Source organism: Pseudophryne corroboree, assembly GCF_028390025.1.
Source record: "Pseudophryne corroboree isolate aPseCor3 chromosome 3 unlocalized genomic scaffold, aPseCor3.hap2 SUPER_3_unloc_20, whole genome shotgun sequence".
Taxonomy (NCBI): domain Eukaryota; kingdom Metazoa; phylum Chordata; class Amphibia; order Anura; family Myobatrachidae; genus Pseudophryne; species Pseudophryne corroboree.
The window spans coordinates 875,201-891,302 of NW_026967509.1; the positions used below are offsets into that span (position 1 = coordinate 875,201).

Below are 16,102 nucleotides of genomic sequence, written 5' to 3' on the forward strand. Positions count from 1 at the left end.
CTTGTTGTTGTTATTGTTATTATTACAATACAGGAGTAGCAGTGTGTGGTGTCCTGTTATTATTATTATTATTATTATTATTATTATTATTATTATACAGAGGGAGCAGCTTGTGGTGTCCTGTAATTATTATTATTATTATACAGGAGGAGCAGCTTGTGGTGTCCTGTTATTATTATACAGGGGGAGTAGCCTGTGGTGTCCTGTAATTATTATTATTATACTGGAGGAGCAACCTGTGGTGTCCTGTTAATAAAGACATATGTTATTATGTTTATGCTGGGGTGCAGCCTTTAGTGTCGTTATTATTATTATGAATTTTATTATATGAAATTGTGGGGATTGAAAATATTGCTCAAATTCTCGGATATATTAAAGCAGAGACCATAATATCCCTGGCATGTGTAACAGATGATAATTGAAGCAGTATAAAGCAAATGTATATCACACACCTGGGAGCGTCACTGTGACATCACTTATACCTATAGTAATAATACAAGGACATGACTGCGGAGGTGAGGGGATCTGGGAGTGTCACTTTGACATCACATATCTATAGTAATAATACAGGGACATGACTGGGGAGGTGAGGGGATCTGGGAGTGTCACTTTGACATCACTTATATCTATAGTAATAATACAGGGACATGACTGGGGAGGTGAGGGGATCTGGGAGCGTCACAGTGACATCACATATCTATAGTAATACAGGGACATGACTGGGGAGGTGAGGGGGACCTGGGAGTGTCACAGTGACAAGAGAAAGAAATTAGACTTTGTGGGCGCACTCTTGTGAAGAAATAATGAGATATTCTCAAAGAGTAAAACATAACTTTTATTACAAGTGATTAAGAAATTATTCAGTCTCCTGAGAACAAATAATGTCTCCTGTCGCCTTTCCCCTGCCTGTCTCCTGCCGCCTTTCCCCTGCCTGTCTCCTGTTGCCTTTACCCCGTCTGTCTCCTGCCGCCTTTCCCCTGCCTGTCTCCTGCCACCCCCACCCTGCTGCCCACCTGCCTGTCTCCTGCCGCCTTTTCCCTGCCTGTCGCCTTTCCCCTGTCTCCTGCTCCCCCTGGCCGGTCTCCTGCCGCCTTTCCCCTGTCTCCTGCCACCTCCTTGCCTGTCTCCTGCAACCTTTCCCCTGCCTGTTTCCTGCAACCTTTCCCCTGCCTGTCTCCTGCAACCTTTTCCCTGCCTGTCTCCTGCCGCCTTTCCACTGCCTGTCTTCTGCCACCTCCTTGCCTGTCTTCTGCCACCTTTGCTACACCATCGGCTGGATCTGTGAATCCTGAGGTCACGAAGACTGTACGCCGCAGCTCCATGAATGAGGCCATGAAATTTCCCTCAGGAGACCCTGTCCCTTCACAACCAATTCTCACCCTTACACCACTTCATGGCTGCAGCCATACTCGTCTGACAACTCAGGACACATAGAGCACATGCTCCGTACGGGTTGTGCACATGACCGGTGTACCGAACATCAGCTCATTGTGACTCCACCCACAATAGCGCTACATTCTAGATCAGGCCCACTATGCAGTACAGCCTTATGGGGCTGGGTCACAGGAACCTCGGAGACACTGACCAGGACTCTGTGGCTGTGGGCAAATAGGAGACTTAATGACCACTCTATTTTATATTTACTATGTTACATGTGCAATAGGTTTTATGTATTATATTTATTCCAAGGAACTCCAGCTGTGAGAAACGGAGTCTTTATTACACATCACACGTTCTGTATTCTCTCTGATTCACAAAGGATGGACAAGGACAGGAGTCACAGGACTGAAAAGATAATAAATATCACCCTGGAGATCATCTACCTACTGACTGGGGAGGTGAGTGGATCTGGGAGCGTCTCAGTGACCTTATATCTATAGTAATAATACAGGGACATGACTGGGGAGGTGAGTGGATCTGGGAGCGTCACAGTGACCTTATATCTATAGTAATAATACAGGGATATGACTGGGGAGGTGAGTGGATCTGAGAGCATCAAAGTGACCTTATATCTATAGTAATAATACAGGGACATGACTGGGGAGGTGAGGGGATCTGGGAGCATCACTGTGACCTTATATCTATAGTAATAATACAGGGACATGACTGGGGAGGTGAGGGGATCTGGATGCATCACTGTGACATCACTTATATCTATAGTAATAATACAGGGACATGATTGGAGAGGTAAGGGGATCTGGGAGTGTCACAGTGACATAACTTATATCTATAGTAATAATACAGGGCTGTCACTGGGGAGGTGAGGGGGTCTTAGAGCATCACAGTGACATCACTTATATCTATAGTAATAATACAGGGACATGACTGGGGAGGTGATGGGATCTGGGAGCTTCACCGTGACATCGCTTATATCTATAGTAATAATACAGGGACATGACTGGGGAGGGGATCTGGAAGCGGCACAGTGACGTTAATTATATCTATATCAATAATACAGGGACGTGACAGGGGAGTTGAAGGAGTCTGGAAAAGTCACAGTGACGTCACTTATATCTATAGTAATAATACAGGGACATGACTGTGGAGGTGAGAAGATCTTGGAGCGTCACTGTTATGTAATTTATATCTATAGTAATAATACAGGGACATGACTGAGGAGGTAAGGGGATCTGGGAGTGTCACAGTGACGTCACTTATTTCTATAGTAATAATACAGGGACATGACTGGGGAGGTGAGGGGATCTGGGAGTGTATATATTGATATTTGATGTCTCCACCATTACACAGGATTACACAATAGTGAAGAAGACATCCAATGAGTGTGAGATAACCAGCAGCCATCCCTGTGTGTCTGGAGGACTGAGTAGAACCCAGAGCCCCATCACGGTGCCTCCACCTCACTCACTGACACATGAAAGACACAATGACCAGAAAATCCTGAAACTCACCAACAAGATCATTCAGTTGCTGACTGGAGAGGTGACTGCTGGGAATGGGGCATTATATAGTAACACCAGAGGATGTGTCTGGGTGATGACTGGAGAGGTGACTACTGGGAATGGGACATTATACAGTAACACCAGGGGACGTGTCTGGGTGATGACTGGTGAGGTGACTACTGGGAATGGGACATTATACAGTAACACCAGGGGACGTATCTGGGTGATGACTGGAGAGGTGACTGCTGGGAATAGGACATTATACAGTAACATCGGGGGACTTGTCTGGGTGATGACTGGGGAGGTGACTGCTGGAAATGGGACATTATACAGTTACACCGGGGTATGTGTCTGGGTGATGACTGGAGAGGTGACTTCTGGGAATGGGGCATTGTACAGTAACACCAGGGAAAGTGTCTGGGTGATGACTGCTGGGAATGGGGCATTATACAGTAACACCGGGGGATGTGTCTGGGTGATGACTGCTGGGAATGGGGCATTGTACAGTAACACCAGGGAAAGTGTCTGGGTGATGACTGCTGGGAATGGGGCATTATACAGTAACACCAGGAGATGTCTCTGGGTGATGACTGGAGAGGTGACTGCCGGGAATGGGACATTATACAGTAACACCAGGGGATGTGTCTGGGTGATGACTGGAGAGGTGACTGCTGGGAATGGGGCATTATACAGTAACACTGGGGGATGTGTCTGGGTGATAACTGGAGAGGTGACTGCTGGGAATGGGACATTATACAGTAACACCAGAGGATGTGTCTGGGTGATGACTGGAGAGGTGACTGCTGGGAATGGGACATTATACAGTAACACCAGGGGACGTGTCTGGGTGATGACTTGAGAGGTGACTGCTGGGAATGGGGCATTATACAGTAACACCAGGGGATGTGTCTGGGTGATGACTGGAGAGGCGACTGCTGGGAATGGGACAATATACAGTAACACCAGGGGATGTGTCTGGGTGATGACTGGAGAGGTGACTGCTGGGAACGGGGCATTATACAGTAACACCAGGAGACGTGTCTGGGTGATGACTGGAGAGGTGACTGCTGGGAATGCGGCATTATACAGTAACACCAGGGGATGTGTCTGGGTGATGACTGTATCACTGTGTGTGTCAGGTTCCTATAAGGTGTCAGGATGTCACTGTCTATGTCTCCATGCAGGAGGGGGAGTATATAGAGGAACACAGGGGTCTGTACAAGGACGTGATGATGGAGAATCACCATCCCCTCACATCACTGGGTAAGAGGAGACTGTCATGTATTGTACAGGGGAGAGCAGGTATGGGGGCCCCTATATACTCACATCATCTGATAATCACATATATACACTGTACTCAGTCACTGTGTGTCTCCTACAGATGGGCCCAGTAACAGAGATACCCCAGAGAGATGTCCCCGTCCTCTGTATTCCCAGGACTGTACAGAGGAGAATCACAGGATCCCACAGGAGGATCAGGTAGGTGGGATTTAGTGTCTCGCCAATATACCAAAGTGACTGTCACTATATAATGTGTAGAGCAGCTGTGTGTGTCAATAAATTTGTATTGTTTAATCTATTACTGAAATCAACAATTATTACAGTCTTCTTTTATTGATGGTTTACATAGGGTGAAGCCCAAATAAATAATGTTAAAGTCAAAGATACAGAGGGAGAAGAAGAGACGTATGTGACTGATATACAGGCAGAAGATATAGAGGGAGAAGAAGAGACGTATGTGACTGATATGAAGGGAGAAGATATAGAGGGAGAAGAAGAGACGTATGTGACTGATATAAAGGCAGAAGATATAGAGGGAGAAGAAGAGACGTATGTGACTGATATGAAGGGAGAAGATATAGAGGGAGAAGAAGAGACGTATGTGACTGAAATAAAGGTAGAAGATACAGAAGGAGAAGAAGAGACGTATGTGAGGGGTGATCAGCAGTGTAAGGAGGAGGAGATCCCTACAGATATCAGCACAGGTGAGTAATAAATATTTATTACAGAACAGAGTTACATATTCTCATTGCTCAGTCACTACAGCAATCTCTTATCCTACACCCTCCTCTGTCAGTACAAATTAGGGAACTTTATTTGCCCAGTGTGGATTCAGGAGCCATCAGCCCCTATTATACTCCTGCTCTCCCCCTCACATCATGTCACTGTGTTACCAGCCCAGAGATCTGACCAGTCTCCTCCCCACACTCTCTGGTGTATCTCATACATCAGGAGACACCAGCCCCTATTATACTCCTGCTCTCCCCCTCACATCATGTCACTGTGTCTTACCAGCCCAGAGATCTGACCAGTCTCCTCCCCACACTCTCTGGTGTATCTCATATATCAGGAGCCATCAGCCCCTATTATACTCCTGCTCTCCACCTCACATCATGTCACTGTGTGTTACCAACCCAGAGATCTGACCAGTCTCCTCCCCACACTCTGGTGTATCTCATACATCAGGAGCCATCAGCCCCTATTATACTCCTGCTCTCCCCCTCACATCATGTCACTGTGTGTTAGCAGCCCAGAGATCTGACCAGTCTCCTCCCCACACTCTCTGGTGTATCTCATACATCAGGAGCCATCAGCCCCTATAATACTCCTGCTCTCCTCTCGCATCATGTCACTGTGTGTTACCAGCCCAGAGATCTGACCAGTCTCCTCCCCACACTCTCTGGTGTATCTCATACATCAGGAGACATCAGCCCCTATTATACTCCTGCTCTCCCCCTCACATCATGTCACTGTGTCTTACCAGCCCAGAGATCTGACCAGTCTCCTCCCCACACTCTCTGGTGTATCTCATACATCAGGAGACATCAGCCCCTATTATACTCCTGCTCTCCTCCTCACATCATGTCACTGTGTGTTACCAGCCCAGAGATCTGACCAGTCTCCTCCCCACACTCTCTGGTGTATCTCATATATCAGGAGCCATCAGCCCCTATTATTCTCCTGCTCTCCTACTCACATCATGTCACTGTGTGTTACCAGCCCGGAGATCTGACCAGTCTCCTCCCCACACACTCTGGTGTATCTCATACATCAGGAGCCATCAGCCCCTATTATACTCCTGCTCTCCCACTCACATCATGTCACTGTGTGTTACCAGCCCAGAGATCTGACCAGTCTCCTCCCCACTCTCTCTGGTGTATCTCATACATCAGGAGACATCAGCCCCTATTATACTCCTGCTCTCTCCCTCACATCATGTCACTGTGTTACCAGCCCAGAGATCTGACCAGTCTCCTTCCCACACTCTCTGGTGTATCTAATACATCAGGAGACATCAGCCCCTATTATACTCCTGCTCTCCCCCTCACATCATGTCACTGTGTGTTACCAGCCCAGAGATCTGACCAGTCTCCTCCCCACACTCTCTGGTGTATCTCATACATCAGCAGCCATCAGACCCTACTATACTCTTGCTCTCCTACTCACATCATGTCACTGTGTGTTACCAGCCCAGAGACCTGATCAGTCTCCTCCCCACTCTCTGGTGTATCTCATACATCAGCAGCCATCAGCCCCTATTATACTCCTGCTCTCCCCTTCACATCATGTCACTGTGTGTTACCAGCCCAGAGATCTGACCAGTCTCCTCCCCACACTCTCTGGTGTATCTCATATATCAGGAGCCATCAGCCCTTATTATACTCCTGCTCTCCCCTCACATCATGTCACTGTGTGTTACCATCACAGAGATCTGACCAGTCTCCTCCCCACACTCTCTGGTGTATCTCATACATCAGGAGCCATCAGCCCCTATTATACTCCTGCCTCCCCCTCACATCTTGTCACTGTGTGTTACCAGCCCAGAGATCTGACCAGTCTCCTCCCCACACTCTCTGGTGTATCTCGTACATCAGGAGCCATCAGCCCCTATTATACTCCTGCTCTCCCCTCACATCATGTCACTGTGTGTAACCAGCCCAGAGATCTGACTAGTCTCCTCCCCACACTCTCTGGTGTATCTCATACATCAGGATCCATCAGCCCCTATTATACTCCTGCTCTCCCCTCACATCATGTCACTGTGTGTTACCAGCCCAGAGGTCTGACCAGTCTCCTCCTCACACTCTCTGGTGTATCTCATACATCAGGATCCATCAGCCCCTATTATACTCCTGCTCTCCCCTCACATCATGTCACTGTGTGTTACCAGCCCAGAGGTCTGACCAGTCTCCTCCTCACACTCTCTGGTGTATCTCATACATCAGGAGACATCAGCCCCTATTATACTCCTGCTCTCCCCCTCACATCATGTCACTGTGTGTTACCAGCCCAGAGATCTGACCAGTCTCCTCCCCACACTCTCTGGTGTATCTCATACATCAGGAGCCATCAGCCCCTATTATACTCCTGCTCTCCCCTCACATCATGTCACTGTGTGTTACCAGCCCAGAGGTCTGACCAGTCTCCTCCTCACACTCTCTGGTGTATCTCATACATCAGGATCCATCACCCCCTATTATACTCCTGCTCTCCCTCTCACATCATGTCACTGTGTGTTACCAGCCCAGAGATCTGACCAGTCTCCTCCCCACACTCTCTGGTGTATCTCATACATCAGGAGACATCAGCCCCTATTATACTCCTGCTCTCCCCCTCACATCATGTCACTGTGTGTTACCAGCCCAGAGATCTGACCAGTCTTCTCCCCACACTCTCTGGTGTATCTCATACATCAGGAGCCATCAGCCCCTATTATATTCCTGCTCCCCCCCTCACATCATGTCACTATGTGTTACCAGCCCAGCGTTCTGACCAGTCTCCTCCCCACACTCTCTGGTGTATCTCATACATCAGGAACCATCAGCACCTATTATACTCCTGCTCCTCCCTCACATCATGTCACTGTGTGTTACCAGCCCAGAGATCTGACCAGTCTCCTCCCGACACTCTCTGGTGTATCTCATACATCAGGAGCCATCAGCCCCTATTATACTCCTGCTCTCCCCTCACATCATGTCACCGTGTGTTACCAGCCCAGAGATCTGACCAGTCTCCTCCCCACACTCTCTGGTGTATCTCATACATCAGGAGCCATTAGCCCCTATTATACTCCTGCTCTCCCCCTCACATCATGTCACCGTGTGTTACCATCCCAGAGATCTGACCAGTCTCCTCACCACACTCTCTGGTGTATATCATACATCAGGAGCCATCAGCCCCTATTATACTCCTGCCTCCCCCTCACATCATGTCACTGTGTGTTACCAGCCCAGAGATCTGACCAGTCTCCTCCCCACACTCTCTGGTGTATCTCATACATCAGGAGCCATCAGCCCCTATTATACTCCTGCTCTCCCCCTCACATCATGTCACTGTGTGTTACCAGCCCAGAGATCTGACCAGTCTCCTCACCACACTCTCTGGTGTATATCATACATCAGGAGCCATCAGCCCCTATTATACTCCTGCCTCCCCCTCACATCATGTCACTGTGTGTTACCAGCCCAGAGATCTGACCAGTCTCCTCCCCACACTCTCTGGTGTATCTCATATATCAGGAGCCATCAGCCCTTATTATACTCCTGCTCTCCCCTCACATCATGTCACTGTGTGTTACCAGCCCAGAGATCTGACCAGTCTCCTCCCCACACTCTCTGGTGTATCTCATACATCAGGAGCCATCAGCCCCTATTATACTCCTGCACTCCCCCTCACATCATGTCACTGTGTGTTACCAGCCCAGAGATCTGACCAGTCTCCTCCCCACCCTCTCTGGTATATCTCATACATCAGGAGCCATCAGCCCCTATTATATTCCTGCTCCCCCCCTCACATCATGTCACTATGTGTTACCAGCCCAGAGATCTGACCAGTCTCCTCCCCACACTCTCTGGTGTATCTCATACATCAGTAACCATCAGCACCTATTATACTCCTGCTCCTCCCTCACATCATGTCACTGTGTGTTACCAGCCCAGAGATCTGACCAGTCTCCTCCCCACTCTCTCTGGTGTATTTCATATATCAGGAGCCATCAGCCCCTATTATACCCCTGCTCTCCCCTCACATCATGTCACTGTATGTCACCATCCCAGAGATCTGACCAGTCTCCTCCCCACACTCTCTGGTGTATCTCATACATCAGGAGCCATCAGCCCCTATTATACTCCTGCTCTCCCCCTCACATCATGTCACCGTGTGTTACCAGCCCAGAGATCTGACCAGTCTCCTCCCCACACTCTCTGGTGTATCTCATACATCAGGATCCATCAGCCCCTATTATACTCCTGCTCTCCCCCTCACATCATGTCACTGTGTGTTTCCAGCCCAGAGATCTGACCAGTCTCCTCCCCACACTCTCTGGTGTATCTCATACATCAGGAGCCATCAGCCTCTATTATACTCCTGTTCCTCCCCCCTCACATCATGTCACTGTGTGTTACCAGCCCAGAGATCTGACCAGTCTCCTCCCCACACTCTCTGGTGTATCTCATACATCAGGAGCCATCAGCCCCTATTATACTCCTGCTCTCCTCCTCACATCATGTCACTGTGTGTTACCAGCCCAGAGATCTGACCAGTCTCCTCCCCACACTCTCTAGTGTATCTCATACATCAGAAGCCATCAGCCCCTATTATACTCCTGCTCTCCCCCTCACATCATGTCACTTTGTGTTACCAGCCCAGAGATCTGACCAGTCTCCTCCCCACACTCTGGTGTATCTCATACATCAGTTGCCATCAGCCCCTATTGTACTCCTGCTCTCCTCCTCACATCATGTCACTGTGTGTTACCAGCCCAGAGATCTGACCAGTCTCCTCCCCACACTCTCTGGTGTATCTCATACATCAGGAGCCATCAGCCCCTATTATACTCCTGCTCTCCCCTCACATCATGTCACTGTATGTCACCATCCCAGAGATCTGACCAGTCTCCTCCCCACACTCTCTGGTGTATCTCATACATCAGGAGCCATCAGCCCCTATTATACTCCTGCTCTCCCCCTCACATCATGTCACCGTGTGTTACCAGCCCATAGATCTGACCAGTCTCCTACCCACACTCTCTGGTGTATCTCATACATCAGGATCCATCAGCCCCTATTATACTCCTCTCTCCCCCTCACATCATGTCACTGTGTGTTTCCAGCCCAGAGATCTGACCAGTCTCCTCCCCACACTCTCTGGTGTATCTCATACATCAGGATCCATCAGCCCCTATTATACTCCTCTCTCCCCCTCACATCATGTCACTGTGTGTTTCCAGCCCAGAGATCTGACCAGTCTCCTCCCCACACTCTCTGGTGTATCTCATACATCAGGAGCCATCAGCCCCTATTATACTCCTGCTCTCCTTCTCACATCATGTCACTGTGTGTTACCAGCCCAGAGATCTGACCAGTCTCCTCCCCACACTCTCTGGTGTATCTCATACATCAGGAGACATCAGTCCCTATTATACTCCTGCTCGCCCCCTCACATCATGTCACTGTGTGTTACCAGCCCAGAGATCTGACCAGTCTCCTCCCCACACTCTCTGGTGTATCTCATACATCAGTAGCCATCAGTCCCTATTATACTCCTGCTCTCCCCCTCACATCATGTCACTGTGTGTTACCAGCCCAGAGATCTGACCAGTCTCCTCCCCACACTCTCTAGTGTATCTCATACATCAGGAGCTATCAGCCCCTATTATACTCCTGCTCTCCCCTCACATCATGTCACTGTGTGTTACCAGCCCAGAGATCTGACCAGTCTCCTCCCCACACTCTCTGGTGTATCTCATACATCAGGATCCATCAGCCCCTATTATACTCCTGCTCTCCCCCTCACATCATGTCACTGTGTGTTTCCAGCCCAGAGATCTGACCAGTCTCCTCCCCACACTCTCTGGTGTATCTCATACATCAGGAGCCATCAGCCTCTATTATACTCCTGCTCCTCCCCCCTCACATCATGTCACTGTGTGTTACCAGCCCAGAGATCTGACCAGTCTCCTCCCCACACTCTCTGGTGTATCTCATACATCAGGGGCCATCAGCCCCTATTATACTCCTGCTCTCCTCCTCACATCATGTCACTGTGTGTTACCAGCCCAGAGATCTGACCAGTCTCCTCCCCACACTCTCTAGTGTATCTCATACATCAGGAGCCATCAGCCCCTATTATACTCCTGCTCTCCCCTCACATCATGTCACTGTGTGTTACCAGCCCAGAGATCTGACCAGTCTCCTCCCCACACTCTCTGGTGTATCTCATACATCAGGAGCCATCAGCCCATATTATACTCCTGCTCTCCCCCTCACATCATGTCACTGTGTGTTACCAGCCCAGAGATCTGACCAGTCTCCTCCCCACACTCTCTGGTGTATCTCATACATCAGGAGCCATCAGCCCCTATTATACTCCTGCTCTCCCCCTCACATCATGTCACTTTGTGTTACCAGCCCAGAGATCTGACCAGTCTCCTCCCCACACTCTGGTGTATCTCATACATCAGTTGCCATCAGCCCCTATTGTACTCCTGCTCTCCCCCTCACATCATGTCACTGTGTGTTACCAGCCCAGAGATCTGACCAGTCTCCTCCCCACACTCTCTGGTGTATCTCATACATCAGGAGCCATCAGCCCCTATTATACTCCTGCTCTCCCCTCACATCATGTCACTGTATGTCACCATCCCAGAGATCTGACCAGTCTCCTCCCCACACTCTCTGGTGTATCTCATACATCAGGAGCCATCAGCCCCTATTATACTCCTGCTCTCCCCCTCACATCATGTCACCGTGTGTTACCAGCCCATAGATCTGACCAGTCTCCTCCCCACACTCTCTGGTGTATCTCATACATCAGGATCCATCAGCCCCTATTATACTCCTGCTCTCCCCCTCACATCATGTCACTGTGTGTTTCCAGCCCAGAGATCTGACCAGTCTCCTCCCCACACTCTCTGGTGTATCTCATACATCAGGATCCATCAGCCCCTATTATACTCCTGCTCTCCCCCTCACATCATGTCACTGTGTGTTTCCAGCCCAGAGATCTGACCAGTCTCCTCCCCACACTCTCTGGTGTATCTCATACATCAGGAGCCATCAGCCTCTATTATACTCCTGCTCCTCCCCCCTCACATCATGTCACTGTGTGTTACCAGCCCAGAGATCTGACCAGTCTCCTCCCCACACTCTCTGGTGTATCTCATACATCAGGAGCCATCAGCCCCTATTATACTCCTGCTCTCCTCCTCACATCATGTCACTGTGTGTTACCAGCCCAGAGATCTGACCAGTCTCCTCCCCACACTCTCTAGTGTATCTCATACATCAGGAGCCATCAGCCCCTATTATACTCCTGCTCTCCCCTCACATCATGTCACTGTGTGTTACCAGCCCAGAGATCTGACCAGTCTCCTCCCCACACTCTCTGGTGTATCTCATACATCAGGAGCCATCAGCCCCTATTATACTCCTGCTCTCCCCCTCACATCATGTCACTGTGTGTTACCAGCCCAGAGATCTGACCAGTCTCCTCCCCACACTCTCTGGTGTATCTCATACATCAGGAGCCATCAGCCCCTATTGTACTCCTGCTCTCCCCTCACATCATGTCACTGTGTGTTACCAGCCCAGAGATCTGACCAGTCTCCTCCCCACACTCTCTGGTGTATATCATACATCAGGAGCCATCAGCCCCTATTATACTCCTGCTCTCCCCCTCACATCATGTCACTGTGTGTTACCAGCCCAGAGATCTGACCAGTCTCCTCCCCACACTCTCTGGTGTATCTCATACATCAGGAGCCATCAGCCTCTATTATACTCCTGCTCCTCCCCCCTCACATCATGTCACTGTGTGTTACCAGCCCAGAGATCTGACCAGTCTCCTCCCCACACTCTCTGGTGTATCTCATACATCAGGAGCCATCAGCCCCTATTATACTCCTGCTCTCCTCCTCACATCATGTCACTGTGTGTTACCAGCCCAGAGATCTGACCAGTCTCCTCCCCACACTCTAGTGTATCTCATACATCAGGAGCCATCAGCCCCTATTATACTCCTGCTCTCCCCTCACATCATGTCACTGTGTGTTACCAGCCCAGAGATCTGACCAGTCTCCTCCCCACACTCTCTGGTGTATCTCATACATCAGGAGCCATCAGCCCCTATTGTACTCCTGCTCTCCCCTCACATCATGTCACTGTGTGTTACCAGCCCAGAGATCTGACCAGTCTCCTCCCCACACTCTCTGGTGTATATCATACATCAGGAGCCATCAGCCCCTATTATACTCCTGCTCTCCCCCTCACATCATGTCACTGTGTGTTACCAGCCCAGAGATCTGACCAGTCTCCTCCCCACACTCTCTGGTGTATCTCATACATCAGGAGCCATCAGCCCCTATTATACTCCTGCTCTCCCCTCACATCATGTCACTGTGTGTTACCAGCCCAGAGATCTGACCAGTCTCCTCCCCACACTCTCTGGTGTATCTCATACATCAGGAGCCATCAGCCCCTATTATACTCCTGCTCTCCCCCTCACATCATGTCACCGTGTGTTACCAGCCCAGAGATCTGACCAGTCTCCTCCCCACACTCTCTGGTGTATCTCATACATCAGGATCCATCAGCCCCTATTATACTCCTGCTCTCCCCCTCACATCATGTCACTGTGTGTTTCCAGCCCAGAGATCTGACCAGTCTCCTCCCCACACTCTCTGGTGTATCTCATACATCAGGATCCATCAGCCCCTATTATACTCCTGCTCTCCCCCTCACATCATGTCACTGTGTGTTTCCAGCCCAGAGATCTGACCAGTCTCCTCCCCACACTCTCTGGTGTATCTCATACATCAGGAGCCATCAGCCTCTATTATACTCCTGCTCCTCCCCCCTCACATCATGTCACTGTGTGTTACCAGCCCAGAGATCTGACCAGTCTCCTCCCCACACTCTCTGGTGTATCTCATACATCAGGAGCCATCAGCCCCTATTATACTCCTGCTCTCCTCCTCACATCATGTCACTGTGTGTTACCAGCCCAGAGATCTGACCAGTCTCCTCCCCACACTCTCTAGTGTATCTCATACATCAGGAGCCATCAGCCCCTATTATACTCCTGCTCTCCCCTCACATCATGTCACTGTGTGTTACCAGCCCAGAGATCTGACCAGTCTCCTCCCCACACTCTCTGGTGTATCTCATACATCAGGAGCCATCAGCCCCTATTATACTCCTGCTCTCCCCCTCACATCATGTCACTGTGTGTTACCAGCCCAGAGATCTGACCAGTCTCCTCCCCACACTCTCTGGTGTATCTCATACATCAGGAGCCATCAGCCCCTATTATACTCCTGCTCTCCCCCTCACATCATGTCACTTTGTGTTACCAGCCCAGAGATCTGACCAGTCTCCTCCCCACACTCTGGTGTATCTCATACATCAGTTGCCATCAGCCCCTATTGTACTCCTGCTCTCCCCCTCACATCATGTCACTGTGTGTTACCAGCCCAGAGATCTGACCAGTCTCCTCCCCACACTCTCTGGTGTATCTCATACATCAGGAGCCATCAGCCCCTATTATACTCCTGCTCTCCCCTCACATCATGTCACTGTATGTCACCATCCCAGAGATCTGACCAGTCTCCTCCCCACACTCTCTGGTGTATCTCATACATCAGGAGCCATCAGCCCCTATTATACTCCTGCTCTCCCCCTCACATCATGTCACCGTGTGTTACCAGCCCATAGATCTGACCAGTCTCCTCCCCACACTCTCTGGTGTATCTCATACATCAGGATCCATCAGCCCCTATTATACTCCTGCTCTCCCCCTCACATCATGTCACTGTGTGTTTCCAGCCCAGAGATCTGACCAGTCTCCTCCCCACACTCTCTGGTGTATCTCATACATCAGGAGCCATCAGCCTCTATTATACTCCTGCTCCTCCCCCCTCACATCATGTCACTGTGTGTTACCAGCCCAGAGATCTGACCAGTCTCCTCCCCACACTCTCTAGTGTATCTCATACATCAGGAGCCATCAGCCCCTATTATACTCCTGCTCTCCCCTCACATCATGTCACTGTGTGTTACCAGCCCAGAGATCTGACCAGTCTCCTCCCCACACTCTCTGGTGTATCTCATACATCAGGAGCCATCAGCCCCTATTATACTCCTGCTCTCCCCCTCACATCATGTCACTGTGTGTTACCAGCCCAGAGATCTGACCAGTCTCCTCCCCACACTCTCTGGTGTATCTCATACATCAGGAGCCATCAGCCCCTATTGTACTCCTGCTCTCCCCTCACATCATGTCACTGTGTGTTACCAGCCCAGAGATCTGACCAGTCTCCTCCCCACACTCTCTGGTGTATATCATACATCAGGAGCCATCAGCCCCTATTATACTCCTGCTCTCCCCCTCACATCATGTCACTGTGTGTTACCAGCCCAGAGATCTGACCAGTCTCCTCCCCACACTCTCTGGTGTATCTCATACATCAGGAGCCATCAGCCCCTATTGTACTCCTGCTCTCCCCTCACATCATGTCACTATGTGTGTTACCAGCCCAGAGATCTGACCAGTCTCCTCCCCACACTCTCTGGTGTATCTCATACATCAGGAGCCATCAGCCCCTATTATACTCCTGCTCTCCCCCTCACATCATGTCACTGTGTGTTACCAGCCCAGAGATCTGACCAGTCTCCTCCCCACACTCTCTGGTGTATCTCATACATCAGGAGCCATCAGCCCCTATTATACTCCTGCTCTCCCCCTCACATCATGTCACTGTGTGTTACCAGCCCAGAGATCTGACCAGTCTCCTCCCCACACTCTCTGGTGTATCTCATACATCAGGAGCCATCAGCCCCTATTGTACTCCTGCTCTCCCCTCACATCATGTCACTGTGTGTTACCAGCCCAGAGATCTGACCAGTCTCCTCCCCACACTCTCTGGTGTATATCATACATCAGGAGCCATCAGCCCCTATTATACTCCTGCTCTCCCCCTCACATCATGTCACTGTGTGTTACCAGCCCAGAGATCTGACCAGTCTCCTCCCCACACTCTCTGGTGTATCTCATACATCAGGAGCCATCAGCCTCTATTATACTCCTGCTCCTCCCCCCTCACATCATGTCACTGTGTGTTACCAGCCCAGAGATCTGACCAGTCTCCTCCCCACACTCTCTGGTGTATCTCATACATCAGGAGCCATCAGCCCCTATTATACTCC

The 16,102-nt window shown here is 50.0% G+C and overlaps 1 protein-coding gene across 1 annotated transcript in view; it reads left to right on the forward strand.

Annotated features, from left to right (window-relative positions):
- Positions 1-1,171: 1,171 nt before the first annotated feature.
- LOC134983664 (oocyte zinc finger protein XlCOF7.1-like) overlaps positions 1,172-16,102 on the forward strand; it is a gene marked incomplete at its 3' end in the record, with an annotated part of 201,135 nt that continues 186,204 nt past the window's right edge. Inside the window, exons 1-5 of the mRNA XM_063949330.1 lie at positions 1,172-1,838; positions 2,749-2,940; positions 4,085-4,163; positions 4,282-4,379; positions 4,531-4,885. Coding sequence (XP_063805400.1) covers positions 1,440-1,838; positions 2,749-2,940; positions 4,085-4,163; positions 4,282-4,379; positions 4,531-4,885 — 1,123 coding nt within the window. The remainder of the gene's footprint in view (positions 1,839-2,748; positions 2,941-4,084; positions 4,164-4,281; positions 4,380-4,530; positions 4,886-16,102) is intronic.